A 17,523-nucleotide genomic window follows, 5' to 3' on the forward strand; every position below is an offset into this window, starting at 1 on the left:
AGGCTGTGGCCTCTAGCTATTAATGGGTGAAGCTATTACGCGCCAATCGCTCCTTAGAAACGTGGAAATTGGGGGCGATAAGGTGGGCCGGCTGGGGTCATTAGGCTCTGTTCGGCAATCTGCAGGCACCAGATACCTAAGGACCAATTGGCACATGATTTTATGGGGTCTACGCACTCTAGCGACACTCGGGGCTTTGTCGCCTGTGGCTGGTCAATGAACTCCTGATTAGCGACTCGATCGGCCTCCGTGTAGAAATGGCAAAGACTCAGAATTCGTCTCTTTCACCGAGGATGCCAGACGTGTGTCTCTTGACTGTCGGATGGGTCTATTCCCGAAATCCGCAGGATTGATGGAGACTCCAGGTACCGGCGCCGCAGGTGCGTTCGTGAAAATTTGTCGCGGGTCACATGTGTTTTCACTGCTGTTGGAAGCATCCACAGACCTTGAAACGTCTGTTGAAACGGTCGTACTAGAGCTCCTCTGAGTGCCTTCGTCGAATGTGCTCTTCGAGGTTTTCCCTCTTCGTAAAACCTGTTGCACCTGTTCCTGAACTTCGGATGCAGTGGGGGTAAGGGCACAAGACTTGCTCACGTGGCGGGAGGTGCATCTTATGAACTTCGCTCTAGTGTCTCAGAAGCCCGCCTAAAAAGGAGAATCCCAAGTGCGACTCGCATCCCGGTTCCTGGCTCTGGTAAGGTCTTTCGTGGATGTCCATATGTTTGTTCTATTCACAGACTCTCCGAAACCTCTGTACAGGTTTGCCCTGACAGTCAACGTTATCGCAAATCATTTAGCCCTTTTCGTTACGTGGCGGTATTCGGGTTCGGTGGATTTCCCAGACAGACGGTGTAATGACTGGTCGCCGAACTGGTGCAGGAAGATCAAGTGGTGGTGGAGTCTTAACTCGGGTATGAATTTTGACAGGTGCGTCTACCGGCTTGAAGCGAGCAAGAAACTGTCATCAACCGGATGACTGCGATTCAAACCCGATTGCATGCTCTCTGGCTTTTGCTCAAGAGGACCCTCGGAATCGCCAGTACTGGCTTCTGAAGGACCAGGATTTGGGTCATTAGGGGCTTCGTCAAATATGTCGAAGTTTAGCAGGTCGCCAAAGTCGGGAAGCTCGGGATAGAAGTAGGCTGTGGTAGTGATTGGGGGTGTCTGTGGCATAGGTTGACTGTTCTCGGCTCACTGGAGGCGGGTAAAGAGCTCTTGAATCGAGGCGCTGAAAATTGACTGTGCACCAGCCGACTGCAGCCATGAGGTCACCTCGGCAGACTCGGTTTGAGAGGACCTTTCCAAAAGTATCTCATGCAGTATGGATGGGGCGCGCCGCTGAAACTCGCTCAGAAACCCAGGCATCTGAGAAGGCTGAATCGATGCGGAACGGTCTTCAGCGTGTATGCTCGAGGGTGGCTCAAGGCGTGGGAAAATGATGGACCATATACACTTCCACGCCTCTTCTGTGGTCTTGCCAGTCCACCGTTTCCTCAGCTGGGCACATTGCCACTCAGATAACAGTTCCGAGGAGGTGTTTTGCTGATATGTACATGCTAGTTCTGCCGGGGCCCGAACATGCTCCTGTAGGCTTGGCTCGTTTTCAAAGACCTCTAAACATCGCTGACAATGATAGTCTGGCATCTTGTGAACGCGGTAAAGATGCTGCTTCAGCCTCGCGATGTCTCTGAGATAAACACTCGAGCAACCCCGATATCTCTTCTCCGAAGTGTTGGCAGGGGAGTATCGAGCTGGATCATACTTCCAATAAGGGCAAGCAAGTAGCTTCTTTGTGGGCGGACTGCGCTCTGAAGAAGTGCGCGCCTTCTTGGGTGGTTGATCTTCTTCGTCATCGTCTGAGGGATTGTCGCTGTCTTCTCGATTGCTATTGCCTCGTGCTGAGCGACGGTGAGGACGCTTCGATGATGTTGACTGAGCTGATGAAGCCGTCAACGTTCTACCCTCGGAAGTCGATGATGTGGAGATATCCTTGGGAGATCGATCTCCGTGGGTGCTAGTGATTGTATTTCCAATTGGCCTTGCTGATTCATTGGATTGCATCACATGCAAATTCAGTGACTGTTGCAACTCTCTCTCCCAGGCATCTTCGACCCTGGAAAGAGGCGTAGGGCTCCTCCGTCGCCACGGTGAAGTGCAATGCTGAAATTGAGCAGTTGGGATTGGAGATGATATTCGATCCATGTTCTGATCATTCTTTGGCCACGACAAAAGTCTCCTCAGATTATGGCATGATAGAACCCGATAAACAAGTTCAATCACAACTTCCCTTCTATCGCGCTGTGGTGAATTGACTTGTAAGGCCTGCATGAGAGGGTAATCTTTGAAAATATACGTTGGCAGTCGCATGTGTGTTCGGGACCTGGATGACAGATCCCTGACAGAGTCGCGGCGGATTGCTTTCCGGGATCTCTCGCTCGAGAAGTCACTGTTAAAGGTAGAGAGGAGATTATCGACAATAACAATAGGAGAAAGCTGGCAGGTTTGTTGTCTCGTCGCGTCTTGGTTTTCGCCCCGTACGACCTGGGCATCGTTGCCATCATTCGCCTCGGAGTTCATTTTGAAGTTCTCATTGATATGGTGCAGGGGATCCTCAAAATAAGCCCCTTGGCTCGTTGCCCACAAACGGTGATGGCCCTGTTCATCCACGTGGACTGGGTCGTTGGGTTCATTGTCATCATGGTATGAGCTCGGACGGACTTTGGACTGTGAAGGACGTTTGGTAGCAAGTTTGGTAGCAATCACATCCGGAAGGAGTTTAATTGCAGGGGCAAGCGTCGAATTGAACTGTGCAACCGAAGACAGGCGTTTCTTCTCATCGACCGTCCGCTTCCTGCTAGGTGTTAGTCTCAACTTGTTGGATGAGGTCCGAAGCACCATGTGCGCATCGTTGCCATTGCTGCTCCACACCCGCAGATTGTGGGCATCGGAATAGAAGGATATTTCTGGAGAGCCCGCAGCAAATCTAGAGTCCGTCAGTGCCTCGTCGCCGTCATTCTCGTCCAACACCATATGGTCAGGTCGACTTTCGCTGGGAAAGTATGCCATGGTTCGCTCTTATCTCTGATTCCGATCCACGGCATCCGCAGCACAAATGATCAAACCTGGAAGAATGAAAAGAAGTAGAAGAAAGCCGGGGTGGAGCGCCCTGGGCCTCAAAGGTCTACAACGGGCGTGCTGCCCTCATCAGATGGAGAAGGTATGCCGGATTGAAATGGTGGTTAGTGTGATGTGTGGCAATAAAGCGGCGGGGATTCATCAATACATCGACTCCAGCCCAGGGTAGGTATATATCGTGATACCTAGGTATGAATGTACACGATTTCCGACTTCCCTTCAGACATCAGACAGTCCAGAGCACGTTGGTCTACGCGTTGTCTGCATGTCGATGTGGCGAGGTTGGGTATGGCATAGCCGAAACGGATATGTTCATATACACACACACACATATATACATATACACGCACTAAAAAGATAATGATTGTCTAGCTCCCCATCTCTCGCCTGTATCAACTAAGCGTCCATACCAAAGGATGCGTCGAGCACGTGCTGGAACCCGTCGAGGCTCCAAGGGTCGGCGGCCGTGGCGGCAGAGGCCGTGGCGGGCTGAAGATCACTGATGCCAGTGTGTCTGTCAGGAGTGAGGGGATCAGCAACTTAGAAAAAGACGGGGAAAGGGGGGACAAAGGTTTTCGACCCGTGTACTCGGCACTCACAGGGGATTCATGTAGGACTCGCCAAAGTCAAAGGCAGACGTGTCCATGGGCCACGGACCGGCCGAGAGGAATGGGTCGTTGAACCAATCCAGCGCGTCTCCCTCGTCCAGCAAGCCGTCCGTGTTCAAAGCCGTCTCATCGTCGTGGTCGTTGTTATTGGCGACGGCATTTTGTCTCGTGGCGGTCGTGGTCGTTGTTGGTGACGATCCCACCGGGCCGCTGCTGCCCCCGCCGCTGTGGTAGTGGTGATGGTGATGATGGGGCCGCTTCTGCAACATGGCCTTTGCCGCCTCAAAGAGCTTGAAGGCAAAGTTGGCGCCCCAGTACGTCTCGCGCAGCTCCGACACGACCATCATGCACACTTCCAGCTTGGACCAGGCCAGGTTGTGGATCAGCGGTCGGCTGGACCGGCACTCGTAGAGATGAATCTGCATGGCCGTGATGATGGCCGTCAGGCTGCGGTGCGTCCGCCCGCCCGTCAGGGCTGTGTGTCAGCAAGCGTGTGCTTCTAAAACGAGAGAAGTGGCAATCTTCATGGAGGGACTCAACTTCATCGGCCTCAAATACTGGACCATGTCCTGTTCGATCAACATTTCGACAAGGTGATTGATTCGGACCGCCGCCGAGCGAGCCTTGCGGAGCGACTCTACCTGTTCAGGTGTCTTGACGCTGTCGGGCGGATCTCGGAAATTGATCCTCGACCGATGTAGCACGATGATGACCGCTCTAGGGAGAAAGAGAAAGTTGGTTTTGTTTTCCCGGGGGGGCAGGCAGGTGGCAAAAAGCACTCTTTTGGGAATAGGGGGAGAAGGAACACAAACTGTCTCAGGAGTTCAAACTGGAACTCGTTCAAGGACGCCACGGAAAATTCGTTCTGATGGTCCAGACCTCGTGCCGATGACCGGCAGTTTTCCAAGTCGGTCTCGCACGACCGAAAGCAATCATGGTCGAAAGGCGGTCGTGTGTTTTGCCGGAGGATCTTACCCAGGACCACACTCAGATGGATCAACCGCACCCAGATTTCCGCGTGCTCTGGCATCGCGGCGGGGAGGTACTTGGCGGCGACGTCCGGGTCCAGGTCGCCCAGCTCCATGGTGATGTCGTCGGGCTCGGGCATTTGCACCTGACAGTCCTCGAGGTTGATGCGCATCGGGCGTCCCAGGCCCAGGCACAGCCAACGGTCTCTCATGAAGCACGACCACCAGATCCGGCGGAAAAGACGTGACCGAAGAGTGGCATATGGACTTAGTGAGCCCGACCGCGGCGTGCGGTAGAGTCCCATGACTTGACAAAGACCGATGGCGATGCCCATCCAGTGCCACGGCCCACTTCGGTCTTCGGGATCCGAGTACCAGAAGCCCAGCAGCGTCACGGATTGGACCACGCACACCTTGTCGTCCTCGTAGTCGCTGTCGTACAATGCCTGTCTCGAGATGGTAAGCACTCTCCCACCTCCCCTGTTGGGGGTCCCTCCTACCTTGGCCCTGGCGTATAGTGCACGCTTCATCGCTTTCCTTGAAGGATAACCCGCCGTCTGCAAATCTTCCGGAGTGGCAAACTGGGACGGAATTAGTCATTGGCTGCGTAGAGAGATGAGTGAGGACACATGGGGTCTCACGTTTGCAGCAGCAAGGAGAACACTCCACAGTAAGAGCAGATTCATGGCTGTCGCCCCGTTGCGGGCATATTGAGACAAGAAGTGGCCGGCGTCAATGACAGGCAGCAGAGGGTGGACGTGCTCAAAGTACTTCTGGACCAGGGCATCACACACCTCTGCCGAGGGTAGGTCAAAGACTCCCTTGCTCTGGAGGTAGATGAGGTCGTTGGTCTGCCACGCCTTCTTCGGCTTCGGCGCGTTGCGTTGATGGTGCACAACAGGTCTGATCCCTTGCGGTTCCGGGTCTTGATCGGCACAGATAGCCATGACGGATTGGACAACGCCCTGCGGATCCCCTGCACTGATGGTCAACTGAGTTCGGTTGTGCTGTCGCGGTCTACGACTGCCTTTGACTTACCGGCATAAAAAGCTCGATGACGATTGAACGGGCTGTGGGATTCCAAAGCTTCAGCAAGCGAGGCGTTATTTCGCCCTTCGTCTGCGACATCGTCATTTCCTGACGGACTCGAGACGGTGTTTTCGACGACGTGGGTCTCTCGGGAGTCATCGTTGTGGAAGATTTGATGGTCTCGATGCACCAGGTTGGGTGAGAGACGGACATTGGGGCGCTCCGAACTCAACGGCATGGAAGAAGAAGCATCCACGTTCTCTACCAAGGGATCGCCTGCTGTGGGAGGAGGTGGAGGCGCGAGGGGGGACGGCGATCTGGTACGTCTTCCCGTTTTCCGTGATGTCGTGGATCGCATGCTCTTGTTCGCTCTTTTTCTTGATCCTTGATGTTCAGTCCACGGCCTTCGGGATAGAGAACTCCTTGTGTGATGAGAGGAGGAGGGGGAGGAGATTGACATACACCCGTCTTTTCCTTGGAAGAACCTCGCATTCTATCCTGTCGTGAAGGCAATTCGTGCAAGGATAGCCCGTGACTGTGACATTGCACCGCACTTTTCTCTCTTTGCATCGCTGGCAAGCTACAGCAGACCGTCTTCCACCCGCGGATTGGACAAATGCCAGCCTGCCTGTGCTGCTCGCAGTTGTGGTCGACATGCTCATGTAGAGCTATGTAAGGTTGATCATCATTGCTGTCGTCTGAGAGGTAGAGGTGTCGAGCGAAGAGAGTTAGGCTAAAAACAACAGAGCATCCAGACTTCAGCCCTCTCTACAAGCCTTGGATTTAGTCAAGACCCGAGTGCCGACTATCTGGAACTTACCATGCCTGCAGCCTTAAGTAGAGCCCCAGGCGATGTTACGGGGGAGGGTGATTGGGAGGTAGGAGACTCCGCGGCTAAAATGGCTTTGATGGGTTTGAATGTAATGACGACAAGTGACAATAAATGTCCATGAAATGAAATGACAATCAAAACACTCGGTATCGATCTGTACCTCGTACAGCTATGACTGAACGGAAGAACAACCTAGTAAATTTCGATCAAGGAATTACTTTAATGCTTATTAGCGCTAATACGTGGAACTTATCGGACACTTTTTATCATCATAACACCACTATGTAGAATATCGCTAGTCAAGGTCTATCCCAAGACAAAGATCACGTGACTTCTGTGCTGACTAGTAATCAAGGATTTAACCAAAGGGAACTACCGACCATCGGTCCATCGCTACATCGCCACTCACCAGAATGCCCTGGTAGTACTCAAGGCCGTAGAGACTTGGATCTACGAGGTACTTGTTTAGATTAGAAATAATTGTGCCGTGTGCCGGCGCCAAGAATTCTCTTAGCCATGTTAGCCACATAGGGGATAGTGTGGTATCACCCTGATCCCCAAAACGGGGTCATCAAGAGGCAGAAACGTGCTTCTCGTGCCTCTGTCGTGCTTCACCATTCGGAGCGTGGGCCGCGTTCAATCGTATGGTCACGATCGCACCCGTCCTTCAACAAGTACCCTATCGAGTGAGTCAAAATGCGCCCCCGAAAACTTTTCAACGACAGAATCACATACGATGCTTCCGATTCGCGCAATTCCTCCCTTGGATGGTGTAAGCTCCCTCGAGCACAGCGGCTTTCTGAAAGACCACTCATCGCAGAGATAAGCCCAGTGACCCCGCAACTTCCTCTATCAAGGCGAATTAAACAGACAGGACAAATATTGCGTCGAGAAATGCACATATGGCACCATCCTGCGTCAACAGCAGCGTGCCTGCATTCGTAGGTATACAATGCTGGAACCGGAAAAATCTATAAAGTTGTGCTGTACCCAGGGGTCGAGTGTCAAGGATCTGGTGCAAGGACCGGAAAGCTGACGATAAGACGCCCTGATTGATCTACTTTCAAAATGGCACCCTCCGCTATCGATGTTGAGACCCCTGTACAGGACTTCATCAAACAGAAGACTGTGTTCGGAAAGGAGCCTCTGAAATCGTCTGGCTCTCTCGACCAATGGAAATCGGTTGACCTTACCCCCGTTATTGGTACCGAGTATCCCGAGGCAAATCTCGTCGAGTGGTTGAATGCTCCCAATGCCGACCAGCTCCTTCGCGATCTCGCTATCAAAAGTAAGCCTATCCTGGTCCTATCTCTGGATAAAGTTTAACTTATCATATCAGTCTCGGAGCGCGGCGTTGTCTTCTTCAGGAAGCAGGACAATCTTACCAACGATATCCAGAAGCAGCTCATTCAGCGACTCGGCGAGCTGACCGGAAAACCTGCGACTTCCAAATTGCATATCCATCCTGTCCTAAACTCAGAGAGGGAGCTGGGAGGTGATGACCCGGAGATCAGCACCATCAGCTCGGTGCAGCATGAGAAGTATTATAAGAAGACACCATACGACCAGAGCCACAAGAAGCAGAGCAGTGCGCAGTGGCATAGCGATATCGCATTTGAGCCAGTTCCGGCGGATTACACCTCCCTTCGACTGATTCAATTGCCTCGCACCGGAGGAGGTCAGTGACGTGTTGAGACCGAACAAAAGCGAGCATTACTGACAAAGGCACCAGATACTCTATGGGCTTCGGGATATGAGATCTATGATCGCATCAGTGAGCCGTATCAGAAATTTCTCGAAACGTTGACTGCCACCTTCGCTCAACCTGCGTTCAACGAAGTTGCCGAGAAAGGAGGCTTCCAGCTCTATACCAAGGAAAGAGGCGCACCGGAGAATGTCGGAGGCGAACTAAAGGCCGTCCATCCCGTGGTTCGAACCAACCCGGTGACCGGATGGAAGAGCATTTTCCCCGTGGGCGGCCACGTCCGCCACATCAATGGCTTGACCGAGCAGGAGAGCAAGAATCTCCTGGAATGGTTCTTGGACCTCGTCTACAAGAACCACGACCTTCAGGTCCGGTTCAAATGGGAGAATTCCAACGACATCGGTGAGTGATCATGGTCCCTATTGGAAGTGCGCATCTGACCATGGGCCAGCTATCTGGGACAACCGCAGCGTGTTCCACTCTGCGACCTTTGACTATCGTGGTGAAGGGGACCGCTTTGGAAACAGGGCCGTTGGTTTGGGCGAACGACCCTACTTTGATCCCAACAGTACCTCGAGGAGGGTAGCGTTGGGGATACTAGAGAAGTAGATGCAGCAGCTTGCGACTCGTAGACTATGCCCATGTCAGCTGGCCGATCTCACCTGGCTTTGAAGAATCAAAAACATGACTTGTATGCTTTCCCCCCTTGGTGAATACTGAACAACCTCGTCACTATGTCTAATTGTAGATACAACAACCTATAACATGTCTCGGTATCCCGCTACATGCCTCCACACGTTCTCCCTCCAGCAGGTTTCCTTGCCTAGGGGTGTCTTTGGAGCGCTGATTTTTACTGACAGGCAATTAAAGTGACCCAACCCTTCGAGACTCCTATTGCGCGAAACGGGAAACGGTATTTTGAGTCGGGGTCACCAGCAGGTATGATTTGTCTTTGTTGGTTTCGGGTAGTATACCTATTTGGGATACATTAGTCCTAATTAGGCGCGCTAGCGAGCTCCCAGTCTCTATTCCCTACGACGTAGGTACGCCTTGACCCGTCTTCCTTTCAGATTCTTTATCTACGACTGACGTAGGTGTGATACACAGTCTTGAATCTTTGTTTTAGGTACCAAAAATGGACAGGTCGTTAGTTCCTGGTCCGGCTTCGATGGACAGACCGGTTGCGGCAGACACATTAAATTCCAATTCCGGCTGCCAAACAACAAAGAACGAACGCGAGGCTGTCTCTCTTCCTCTGGGAACTGCCGCGACATCAGGCAGTTCGCACACATCTATCTACTTCTCGCCTCGCTACGCCTCCGTTATATAAAAAACATCATGTCGAAACCGATCGTCCCAGCAACATGGGTCAGAAAGTCTAGACGCAAGCTTACGAGGCGCGCATTGAGAAGATTGGATCGCAGGAACGAAGAAGCTGCTTCAAGTTCCAGCTTTCCGGATCACAATTCGGACAATCTCAGCACGCCAAATCCTCAAGCTGGGTCAGAGGATCAACAAACCACTTCTTCGGCCACCCATTTTCTTCGCCATTGCAGAAAGGCCGTCTTACAGGACATCAAGAGATTTGCCAGAGGGGGCGGACCAGACCTCACAGACTTAACGCAGGTACGACCAAATCCATGTCGCATGAGATACCAGTGCTGACCGCGATCCAGTCCTCACTTTCAACCGCAAAGCCGAACCGTGCCATGCGTAAACCTCGTCCAAGTCCAACTCCCTATCAGCAACACCACGAGACCTGCTCGACGAATCCTCCTACCCGCAGTTCCATACCCACTGAGAGCGCTGTAACTTCCGGGCCTTACGATAGGAGGTTTAAACAGTGTCTCATTGACGGTGGTGTTTATCCCCCAAGGTTCCTAGATTACCGTCCAGAGGGGCCGGTCCTGCCAGCCAATTGGGAAACGATCAGAAGCCGCCTGTCTAAATCCCGACCTGCACTTTCCCCGGATGTCTTCACGGATCAGCACTTCCTGAAATTCCAAGAAGAAGATGCGGACGCAACAAAAGAGAACCAAGTGGAGGCCGTCTTCAAGCAATATGTCCGAACTGATGATCGTCACCGGACCTGCAGCGGGAGACTCAACTTGAAGAACCTCAAACCTTTGTCGTGGGAACTAGCTATACCAGCAAGCCCGGACCTCTACTATGGCACTATCCCGAACCAGCTACATGCACGGGTTCGTCATGAGCTCAGTCGAGAGATTGTCCCTACAACACAGGAGGACCTTCCGATAGTGCCCAATTTCTTCCTGGAAGCCAAAGGCCCAGAAGGCGTGCCAGCAGTTGCAAAACTTCAGGCTTGCTTTGCTGGTGCACTGGGAGCGAGAGGTATGCATTCCCTCGTTTCATACGGGCAAGGGGACATCGAGGGCTCCAACAATGCCTACACCCTGACTTCAACCTATTGTGATGGGGTTCTCAGGATGTTCACTACCCACCGCAGCCACTCCTCTACCCAGGGAGGGCCACCTGAGTATTACATGAATGAAATCGGCGCCTGGATCATGAACTCTGACGCTGAGGGTTTTCGACGAGGTGCCACAGCCTACAGGAATGGCAGGGATTGGGCAGAGGAACAAAGAACTCTGGCAATCAAGAAGGCAAACGAAAGAGCAGCCAAACATGGCCCAGTCAACGAGGGGCCCGTTGACTCTGCTGGTTCCCGAGAGGAGATCGCCAAGAACCCGGACTTTGCAGCAGTACAGAGCCTGGGCGCAACTTTCGAGTCCGTGTCGACTGGAAACTCCCACCCTCTTGTTGGGGAATCTTCTTCGAACCAGGTCAGTCATGATCACGGAGCCGGTGCCAAACGCTCGCACCCTGACTCGGCGGACTCACCACGGCCACGGAAAAAGCAAAACACAGGACTTTGAATGAAACCCGAAGGTACCACCTCGCAGGCATCAGATGCAGACTTTATTTGAACACCAGAGGCTTTACCAGCCAAAGTGGTATCAGCCTACTTGGTGATGCTTCTCCATCGACAAGGTCTGAACATTTGGGGAGATGGGAGAGAACACTCGTTATCGTTGTTTTTCTTTATGATACACCGGACTTCATCAACAAGAATCGCCGAAGCCAACGCCGACGGACTGAGTTGGCGCATTGGAGTTCGAATTCGACTTCAACTTAGTAGGGCACAGGAACAGGGTGTCGTGGGGCACAGGGGCACGACATTGGGGGGACAGAGACACTGTGTAATGGGGACGATGGTGCTGGGTTACCTTTTTTTTCCTTTGTTGGGTTTCTTGGGGGAGGACGATCGGAAGGGGGGAGGGGAAGATGGGGCCGAAGGGATTCATTTGTACGAGTACTGAGCCGCATTGGCACATGCGGGTTTGTGATAATAGAAGGGACATTCACCATTGCTCGAGATTGTATTTCTCCAGCGACTTGGTCACAACTTCGCGCCTGCGAAAGGTTAGGATGGGTTGGTTGACTGACCAACTGATTTGGTCTCTGCTGTCGAATTAATTCAGCAACTGACTCCGACTCCGCCCACCCAGGAGAAGGTAACGCGTAACTACGTAACTGATTCCTGCTTCTCCTTGTTGCCTCACACACACACACACACACACACAAAAGTTCACGGGTACGTTAATTCCTCACTTTTTTTTTGGCCCAGCCTCGTCCTCTCTTGCTTTGCTTACATGCTTGCTGACTTAGCGCCATAGCCACCATGGGTGGAGTGGGTGGTGGGTGGGTGGATTGATTAATAGTGGTTATGTACCTCGTACTCAGCGAGTCGGGTACTCAATAATGGCATCCTCCCGGTGGTCCTTTGCCGTGTCATCCCCGCACGCATGCATGCGTGCATGGTGCGCCCTTCCAGGTATACATGTATGTCATCTTTCCACCTTCCAACCCTCGACGGACGCTGTACGCCCACGTATACGCTATACGCTAAACACACGACCAATGACGAAATTTTCCAAGAATTTCAACCTTGGTGGGAAAGGGAGGTTTGGGGGTACAATACCCGGAAGGGGGAGGAGAGGGGAGGACATGCAAAAAGGAACTTGGGATACATTATCATGTACATGACATCAATAGAGATGTGATATGAAGCGAGGTGGTCGTAGGATTTGGAGTCGATCGGTCTCGTGTGAGTACATACATACGCGCATACATACATACCAATTCGTCAATACCAATTCCCCTCCACCCCAAACGACCACGTCAACCCCGAAAAAAAACGAGATGGAAGTCCAGCTCAAAATTGAGTGTCACTGCCACCTCACATCCTTCTCCCTCGCGATCCCGTCGACGGAGCTCCCTCTGAAATCCGCGCTGTGCCACTGCTCCGCGTGCCGCCACACGACGGGCCAGCTGTTTGCGACCTGGGCCGTGATCCCCGCGGAGCTTCCGGGCGACGTGCTCAGCGGGGGCAACCTGGTCAAGTACGCATCGTCGCCGACGTGCCAGCGCTGGTTCTGCAAGCGGTGCGGCGCCAGCGTGGTCAACGTCGACGAGAACGGGGGGAGAGGCCCGGCGGAGTGGGAGGTCGGCACGGGTGTGCTCTCATTCGACGACCCCGGGGGGTTAGAAGGGAAATTGAACCGTGTGCAGCTCTGGGTCGAGGATGTCAAGGGGGACGGAGGCGCCGTGGGCTGGATCAACCAGGGGGGACTCGAGGGGATGGATAGGCTCTGGACAGGACGGGACAGCGAGACTGTCAGTGATGGCGCGGTCGGGGATCTCATGCTGCGCAAAGTCGAGGCCCGAGACGACAGCCAGCGCCTTGTCGCGCAGTGTCGTTGCAAAAATGTCGGGTTCGAGATCTCACGGCCTCCCGGCGACTACAATGCAGGAACCGGCAGGTTCGAAGCGAGCCTCGATGCCTGCACGTCCTGTCGGACGGTGACTGGATTCGAAATCACCTGTTGGGCCACGGTGCCGAAGAGTCTCATCACTGCGAAAGCAGATCTCGACTCTCTCCTAGACGATCGGGCAAGGCTGGGTCACTACAAGACATCGTCGGACGTGAGTCGGTATTTCTGTGCAAGGTGTGGTGCAACCGCTTTCTACTACAAGCACGGCCTGGATACGATTGACGTTGCCCTCGGACTTCTGGAGCCTGAGGTCGAAGGCGCCGTTCGAGTCGAATCGTGGCTCGAATGGCAGAAGTATCCCAAGAGCGTAGCGTATCCAGAGGACGCCGTCGACAAAGCATTCGTCAGGAAACTCGCGGAAGGCATGAAGCACTGGGAGAGTCGCTGAGAGTCTGTCAGAAGAAAACCTTGTTCTCCTATCCTTGAGCACTCAAGCAGAAAGAAAAGTCACATTGCTTGTCGCTTGTAGGACTCATTGGATTACATGCTCGTGCTATACATTATCTCAATTCTGTGACCTGCTTAGCTGGCAAATCTCTTCTCAGCAGCCTTCCAGTTGATGACATCCCAGATGGCGCTGAAGTACTCGGCCTTTCGGTTCTGGTACTGGAGATAGTACTGGGTATTGTTAGCAACTCCAAGACCTTGCAGAATGACATGGGTTTCCTCTTACAGCATGCTCCCACGCATCAACGCCCAGCAATGGCTTGTATCGGCCGACGACCGGATCCTGATTCGCATATGTCTGAATCGAGATGTTGCCGGTCTGGGTGTCCTTGACCAGCCAAGCCCAGCCAGAACCTTGAATGCCGGCCAAAGCTGCATTGAACTTCTTCTTCAGCTCTTCCAAGCTCCCATATGTGGTATCAATCACCTTTGCCAGCTCTCCCGAAGGGGGTTCGCCGCCGCCGGAGTTCTTGGGTGCGAGGTTCTCCCAGAACAAGGAGTGATTGACGTGGCCACCGCCGTGGAAGTTGATCAGCGGCTGGAGAGCAATTTTCGCAGCAATGTCGTCCTTTGCTTCGGCGGCAGCGTACTTGTCTGCGGCATCATTGTAGGAGTTCACGTAGGTCTGGTGGTGTTTGCTGTGGTGCAGCTCCATGATCTTGCCGGAGATGGCGGGTTCCAGGGCACCATAGTCGTCTGGTTGAGGTGTCAGCTTGGCTTGACGAGGTAGATGCGATGGATCTTTCGAAGGCTTCACTTACAGGAAAGGTCTGGAAGGGTTGCCTTCGTCCGAATAAAGGTTTTATCGGCCGTAGTCAGGCATCGGGCAGGATGGGTAGCTCCAATAGCTCTGAGGGTGGAGGGACGGGCGACAGAGCGGAATAGCGAGGCCATGTTTGAGACAATTGCTGTGAAAAGGCAACCAATTGACCAGGTACAGAAGAGGCAGAGACTTCTGAGAAAGGGAGTTGAAACTGAATGATGAGGTGCTCCGTAGCCGGTGTTTATTGGAATTGGAGAGTTCGAAATGGAGCTGCACCGAATTACATCACTGTGCCTATTCCGGAAATCCTCGTACGAATTTCGGCCTCCACGATGGAGTTGCCCAGAACTTTTTATGCGCAGGCAGATCAGATCGGAGATCGACAACTCTCTTGCATGTGCCACGACATCTTCTACTACACGCGACATCTTGCGCATGCGATGTCATTTTGCCCAGACCATTCATACCGACAAACAGCCCTCAAAAGACAGCCTTCTTTTCCGCCCTAGATCCTGATGCCGTGGCAACATGAGCGACTCTTCGGAAGACGATCAACCCTTCAACCTTCGCGACTACGAGGACGATGAATCTGACGATGAGCGACCACATAAAAGAAGGAAGACGACAAAGATATTGCGCAATCGTGGGCTGGGGTTCGTCAAATCTACTGGTCAAGAGGAGAGGCAGGACGAGGCAAAAGACGGAGAAGATGAAGATGAAGAAGATGTTGACGACGAAAGACCTTCCATGCGTATGGGCCTGGGAATGGGCGCTGGTATGAGTGGATTTCGAACCGCCTTCAATATAGGCGAATACAACGACGACGAAGCAAGGGCAGAAAGAGACACTTCGCCCATGGACATGTCTCCCCAAAGACAATCAGAAAAGCCTGTCCGCATGGGTCCCTCAGCATTTGGTGTCGGTGGCCGCATGAACAAAAATTCCTTTGCGGCACGGATGATGGCCAAACAAGGGTATGTCGAAGGTCAAGGTCTAGGGAAGTCAGGACAAGGAATCACAGCACCTATTCAGGCCAAAGTACTACAGAGTCGGGCTGGTTTGGGTCAGGGAAGCGGCACACCAGAACCTGCTCGCAGGAAACAAGACGCAGGGAAGGACAAGACCTCTTCTAAAGGTTCGACACCCGGCACAAGCACACCACGAATCAAGGCACCCCCGAAGGCCAAATATGCTGTCACCGCAATCGAATCGAGGGGCCTCCACGTCCCCGAGGCAATGAAACAGATCATTGTCGATGCAACTGGAGCCGAAACCAAGACTGTTACCTCCTTGTCGGGCTTCTCGACGCCTACCAGAGAAGCCTCACCATCACCGGCTCTCGAAGCTGCAAAAGCCACTTCCCGCATAAAGCTCCAGTTGCAGGCTTTTGCCGACGCTTGGGACTCGACAAAGGACCAAGAAACCCATCTGGAGCAGGAACAAATGCAGCTGGGCGCTGCATTGGCATTGCACGAAGAAGAAATACAACGCTACAACGACATCATTTCGGCATTTGAGCGGGTCAATGTGGACGACTCGAATGAACCTCGGAACTGGAGCTCTTCTATAACCCGCCTACAGGATATCCAAGTCCGCTTTGTCAATTATATCTCTGAGCTCTCGCTTCCTGAACTCACTGCTTCCTGCCTCGAAACCCCCTTCAGGCGTGAAATGGTTGAATGGGATCCTCTTTCTGATCCCACTCACCTCCTTGAGTCCCTGAAGTCGATTGATCAGCTCCTTGAAGTTGACAAGTCAAGATCTTCCCGCCACCGCAAGCGAACCACCTACTTTGAGTCATTGCTCCTGTTGCACTGGTACCCGCGCATACGCACGGCACTGTCCAAGGAATGGGACATTTACGACCCAGACCCGGCGTACAATTTGATTGATGCTTGGACGCCACTACTTCCCCCTTTCCTCGTCCACAAGATCCTACATGAAACCGTTGTTCCGCGGTTAATCGAGGCTGTCAAACGATTTCCCAAGTCACTCGATCCAGGCACTTTTGGCAGCGGCAGAAGCAAAAAGTCTAGTAGGGCTCCGGACATGCACACCTGGCTCTTCGACTGGTGGACGCTTATCTCTTCCGAGGCGCTCGACCTCGAGCGGTTCCCCGAACTGAGATCCCTGGTCAAGTCCAAAGTCGATGCCGAGTCGTGGTCGCATTGGAAACCGCTGCTCGGGTCGAGGAAACCCAAACTGCTGCCCTCCGCCACCCCTGCCGCGCCACGTACCGCCGCCTCCACCACGACGGCTGGCCTCGCTGAGGCGATGGAGGAGATGACATTCAGATCGCTCGTCGAGGAATGGTGTTCGGAGCACAACCTGCTCCTGCAGACGTCGCATAAATCCGACGCGTTCGGCCGGCTGTTGTTCCGCCTGCAGGACGCCGAGAGGCGCAATCGGGGAATCCTGGTGTATTTGCAGGACGACGTGGTGTTTGGGGCAGAAGACGGAGAGCCGTACGCGCTGGACGAGCGGTTAATTGCGAAAGCGAGGGGGAAGTAAGCCAACAGGACTGGGAAGCTAGACAGAGGTCTTTCAAGTGTGAGAGAGAGTGGTAGTCTGAGATAGAGATCGTAGCCGAAAGCCTTTCAGGGGACAAGAACCCACATTCAGGACTCGGGAGGGAGGATATGAAATCACTCTTCCTCCACCATCCTCCACATCCCCAGATCAAACGTACATAGTACAAACCCCGGAGAGGGAATTACCTCCCCCATTCCTACCTATTTGTGTACATACGTACATACATAGCTTGGTGTTCAGCAAGGGATTGGGATTCTAGAACGCCAACGCCGGAGTCCTGACTCCTGACTCCTATCTCCTGCTTGGCTGAGTCGAGTCGGTGAACGGGGAACCTTTATAGATAGAATTATAGGAGAAAAAAAAATCGGCATGTCGGTAACGGTAACACTAACACAAACACTAACAGGGGCGGAGCAGTGGGAGGAGCATGCGGGGATGTGGTGAAGACGAGGACGAAGGTGCTGTGGCAAGTAATCAATGAACTGTCTATCTATCTGTTTGTTTGTTTGGTATTTTCTGAAAAAGGAAAGTCGAAAAGCGTATTAATTAACGCACTGCACTTCCCCTAGATAGATAGATCTGTAACGGAAATGGATGGAAGTTCGGCCCCCGTTTGTTTGTCTATAATACTAGGAATAATAGGAATAC

The 17,523-nt window shown here is 53.0% G+C and overlaps 8 protein-coding genes across 8 annotated transcripts; 4 read left to right on the forward strand and 4 right to left on the reverse strand.

Moving 5' to 3' along the window:
* Window positions 1-1,191: 1,191 nt before the first annotated feature.
* On the reverse strand, window positions 1,192-3,066 carry Z517_09759 (uncharacterized protein; the record flags this gene model as incomplete). The annotated part of the gene is made up of 1 exon (XM_013425667.1): window positions 1,192-3,066. One exon carries the CDS (start codon window positions 3,064-3,066, stop codon window positions 1,192-1,194), a length of 1,875 nt encoding a protein of 624 aa, XP_013281121.1.
* A 465-nt stretch (window positions 3,067-3,531) lies between these two features.
* On the reverse strand, window positions 3,532-4,168 carry Z517_09760 (uncharacterized protein; the record flags this gene model as incomplete). The annotated part of the gene is made up of 2 exons (XM_013425668.1): window positions 3,532-3,649; window positions 3,735-4,168. The coding sequence occupies 2 exons, from the start codon at window positions 4,166-4,168 to the stop codon at window positions 3,532-3,534; spliced, it is 552 nt and encodes a 183-aa protein (XP_013281122.1).
* A 57-nt stretch (window positions 4,169-4,225) lies between these two features.
* Window positions 4,226-5,978, reverse strand: Z517_09761 (uncharacterized protein; the record flags this gene model as incomplete). The annotated part of the gene is made up of 5 exons (XM_013425669.1): window positions 4,226-4,460; window positions 4,556-5,157; window positions 5,212-5,292; window positions 5,353-5,687; window positions 5,750-5,978. 5 exons carry the CDS (start codon window positions 5,976-5,978, stop codon window positions 4,226-4,228), a joined length of 1,482 nt encoding a protein of 493 aa, XP_013281123.1.
* A 1,662-nt stretch (window positions 5,979-7,640) lies between these two features.
* Z517_09762 (uncharacterized protein) lies at window positions 7,641-8,886 on the forward strand (the record flags this gene model as incomplete). The annotated part of the gene is made up of 4 exons (XM_013425670.1): window positions 7,641-7,860; window positions 7,912-8,250; window positions 8,305-8,679; window positions 8,729-8,886. The coding sequence occupies 4 exons, from the start codon at window positions 7,641-7,643 to the stop codon at window positions 8,884-8,886; spliced, it is 1,092 nt and encodes a 363-aa protein (XP_013281124.1).
* A 729-nt stretch (window positions 8,887-9,615) lies between these two features.
* On the forward strand, window positions 9,616-11,174 carry Z517_09763 (uncharacterized protein; the record flags this gene model as incomplete). Its single annotated transcript, XM_013425671.1, has 2 exons — window positions 9,616-9,903; window positions 9,954-11,174. 2 exons carry the CDS (start codon window positions 9,616-9,618, stop codon window positions 11,172-11,174), a joined length of 1,509 nt encoding a protein of 502 aa, XP_013281125.1.
* Window positions 11,175-12,501: 1,327 nt separating this feature from the next.
* On the forward strand, window positions 12,502-13,521 carry Z517_09764 (uncharacterized protein; the record flags this gene model as incomplete). Its single annotated transcript, XM_013425672.1, has 1 exon — window positions 12,502-13,521. One exon carries the CDS (start codon window positions 12,502-12,504, stop codon window positions 13,519-13,521), a length of 1,020 nt encoding a protein of 339 aa, XP_013281126.1.
* A 134-nt stretch (window positions 13,522-13,655) lies between these two features.
* Window positions 13,656-14,474, reverse strand: Z517_09765 (uncharacterized protein; the record flags this gene model as incomplete). The annotated part of the gene is made up of 3 exons (XM_013425673.1): window positions 13,656-13,751; window positions 13,807-14,276; window positions 14,342-14,474. 3 exons carry the CDS (start codon window positions 14,472-14,474, stop codon window positions 13,656-13,658), a joined length of 699 nt encoding a protein of 232 aa, XP_013281127.1.
* Window positions 14,475-14,871: 397 nt separating this feature from the next.
* On the forward strand, window positions 14,872-16,854 carry Z517_09766 (uncharacterized protein; the record flags this gene model as incomplete). Its single annotated transcript, XM_013425674.1, has 1 exon — window positions 14,872-16,854. One exon carries the CDS (start codon window positions 14,872-14,874, stop codon window positions 16,852-16,854), a length of 1,983 nt encoding a protein of 660 aa, XP_013281128.1.
* Between the last annotated feature and the right edge of the window lie 669 nt (window positions 16,855-17,523).

The sequence above is a fragment of the Fonsecaea pedrosoi genome, assembly GCF_000835455.1.
Source record: "Fonsecaea pedrosoi CBS 271.37 unplaced genomic scaffold supercont1.6, whole genome shotgun sequence".
Lineage (NCBI taxonomy): Eukaryota > Fungi > Ascomycota > Eurotiomycetes > Chaetothyriales > Herpotrichiellaceae > Fonsecaea > Fonsecaea pedrosoi.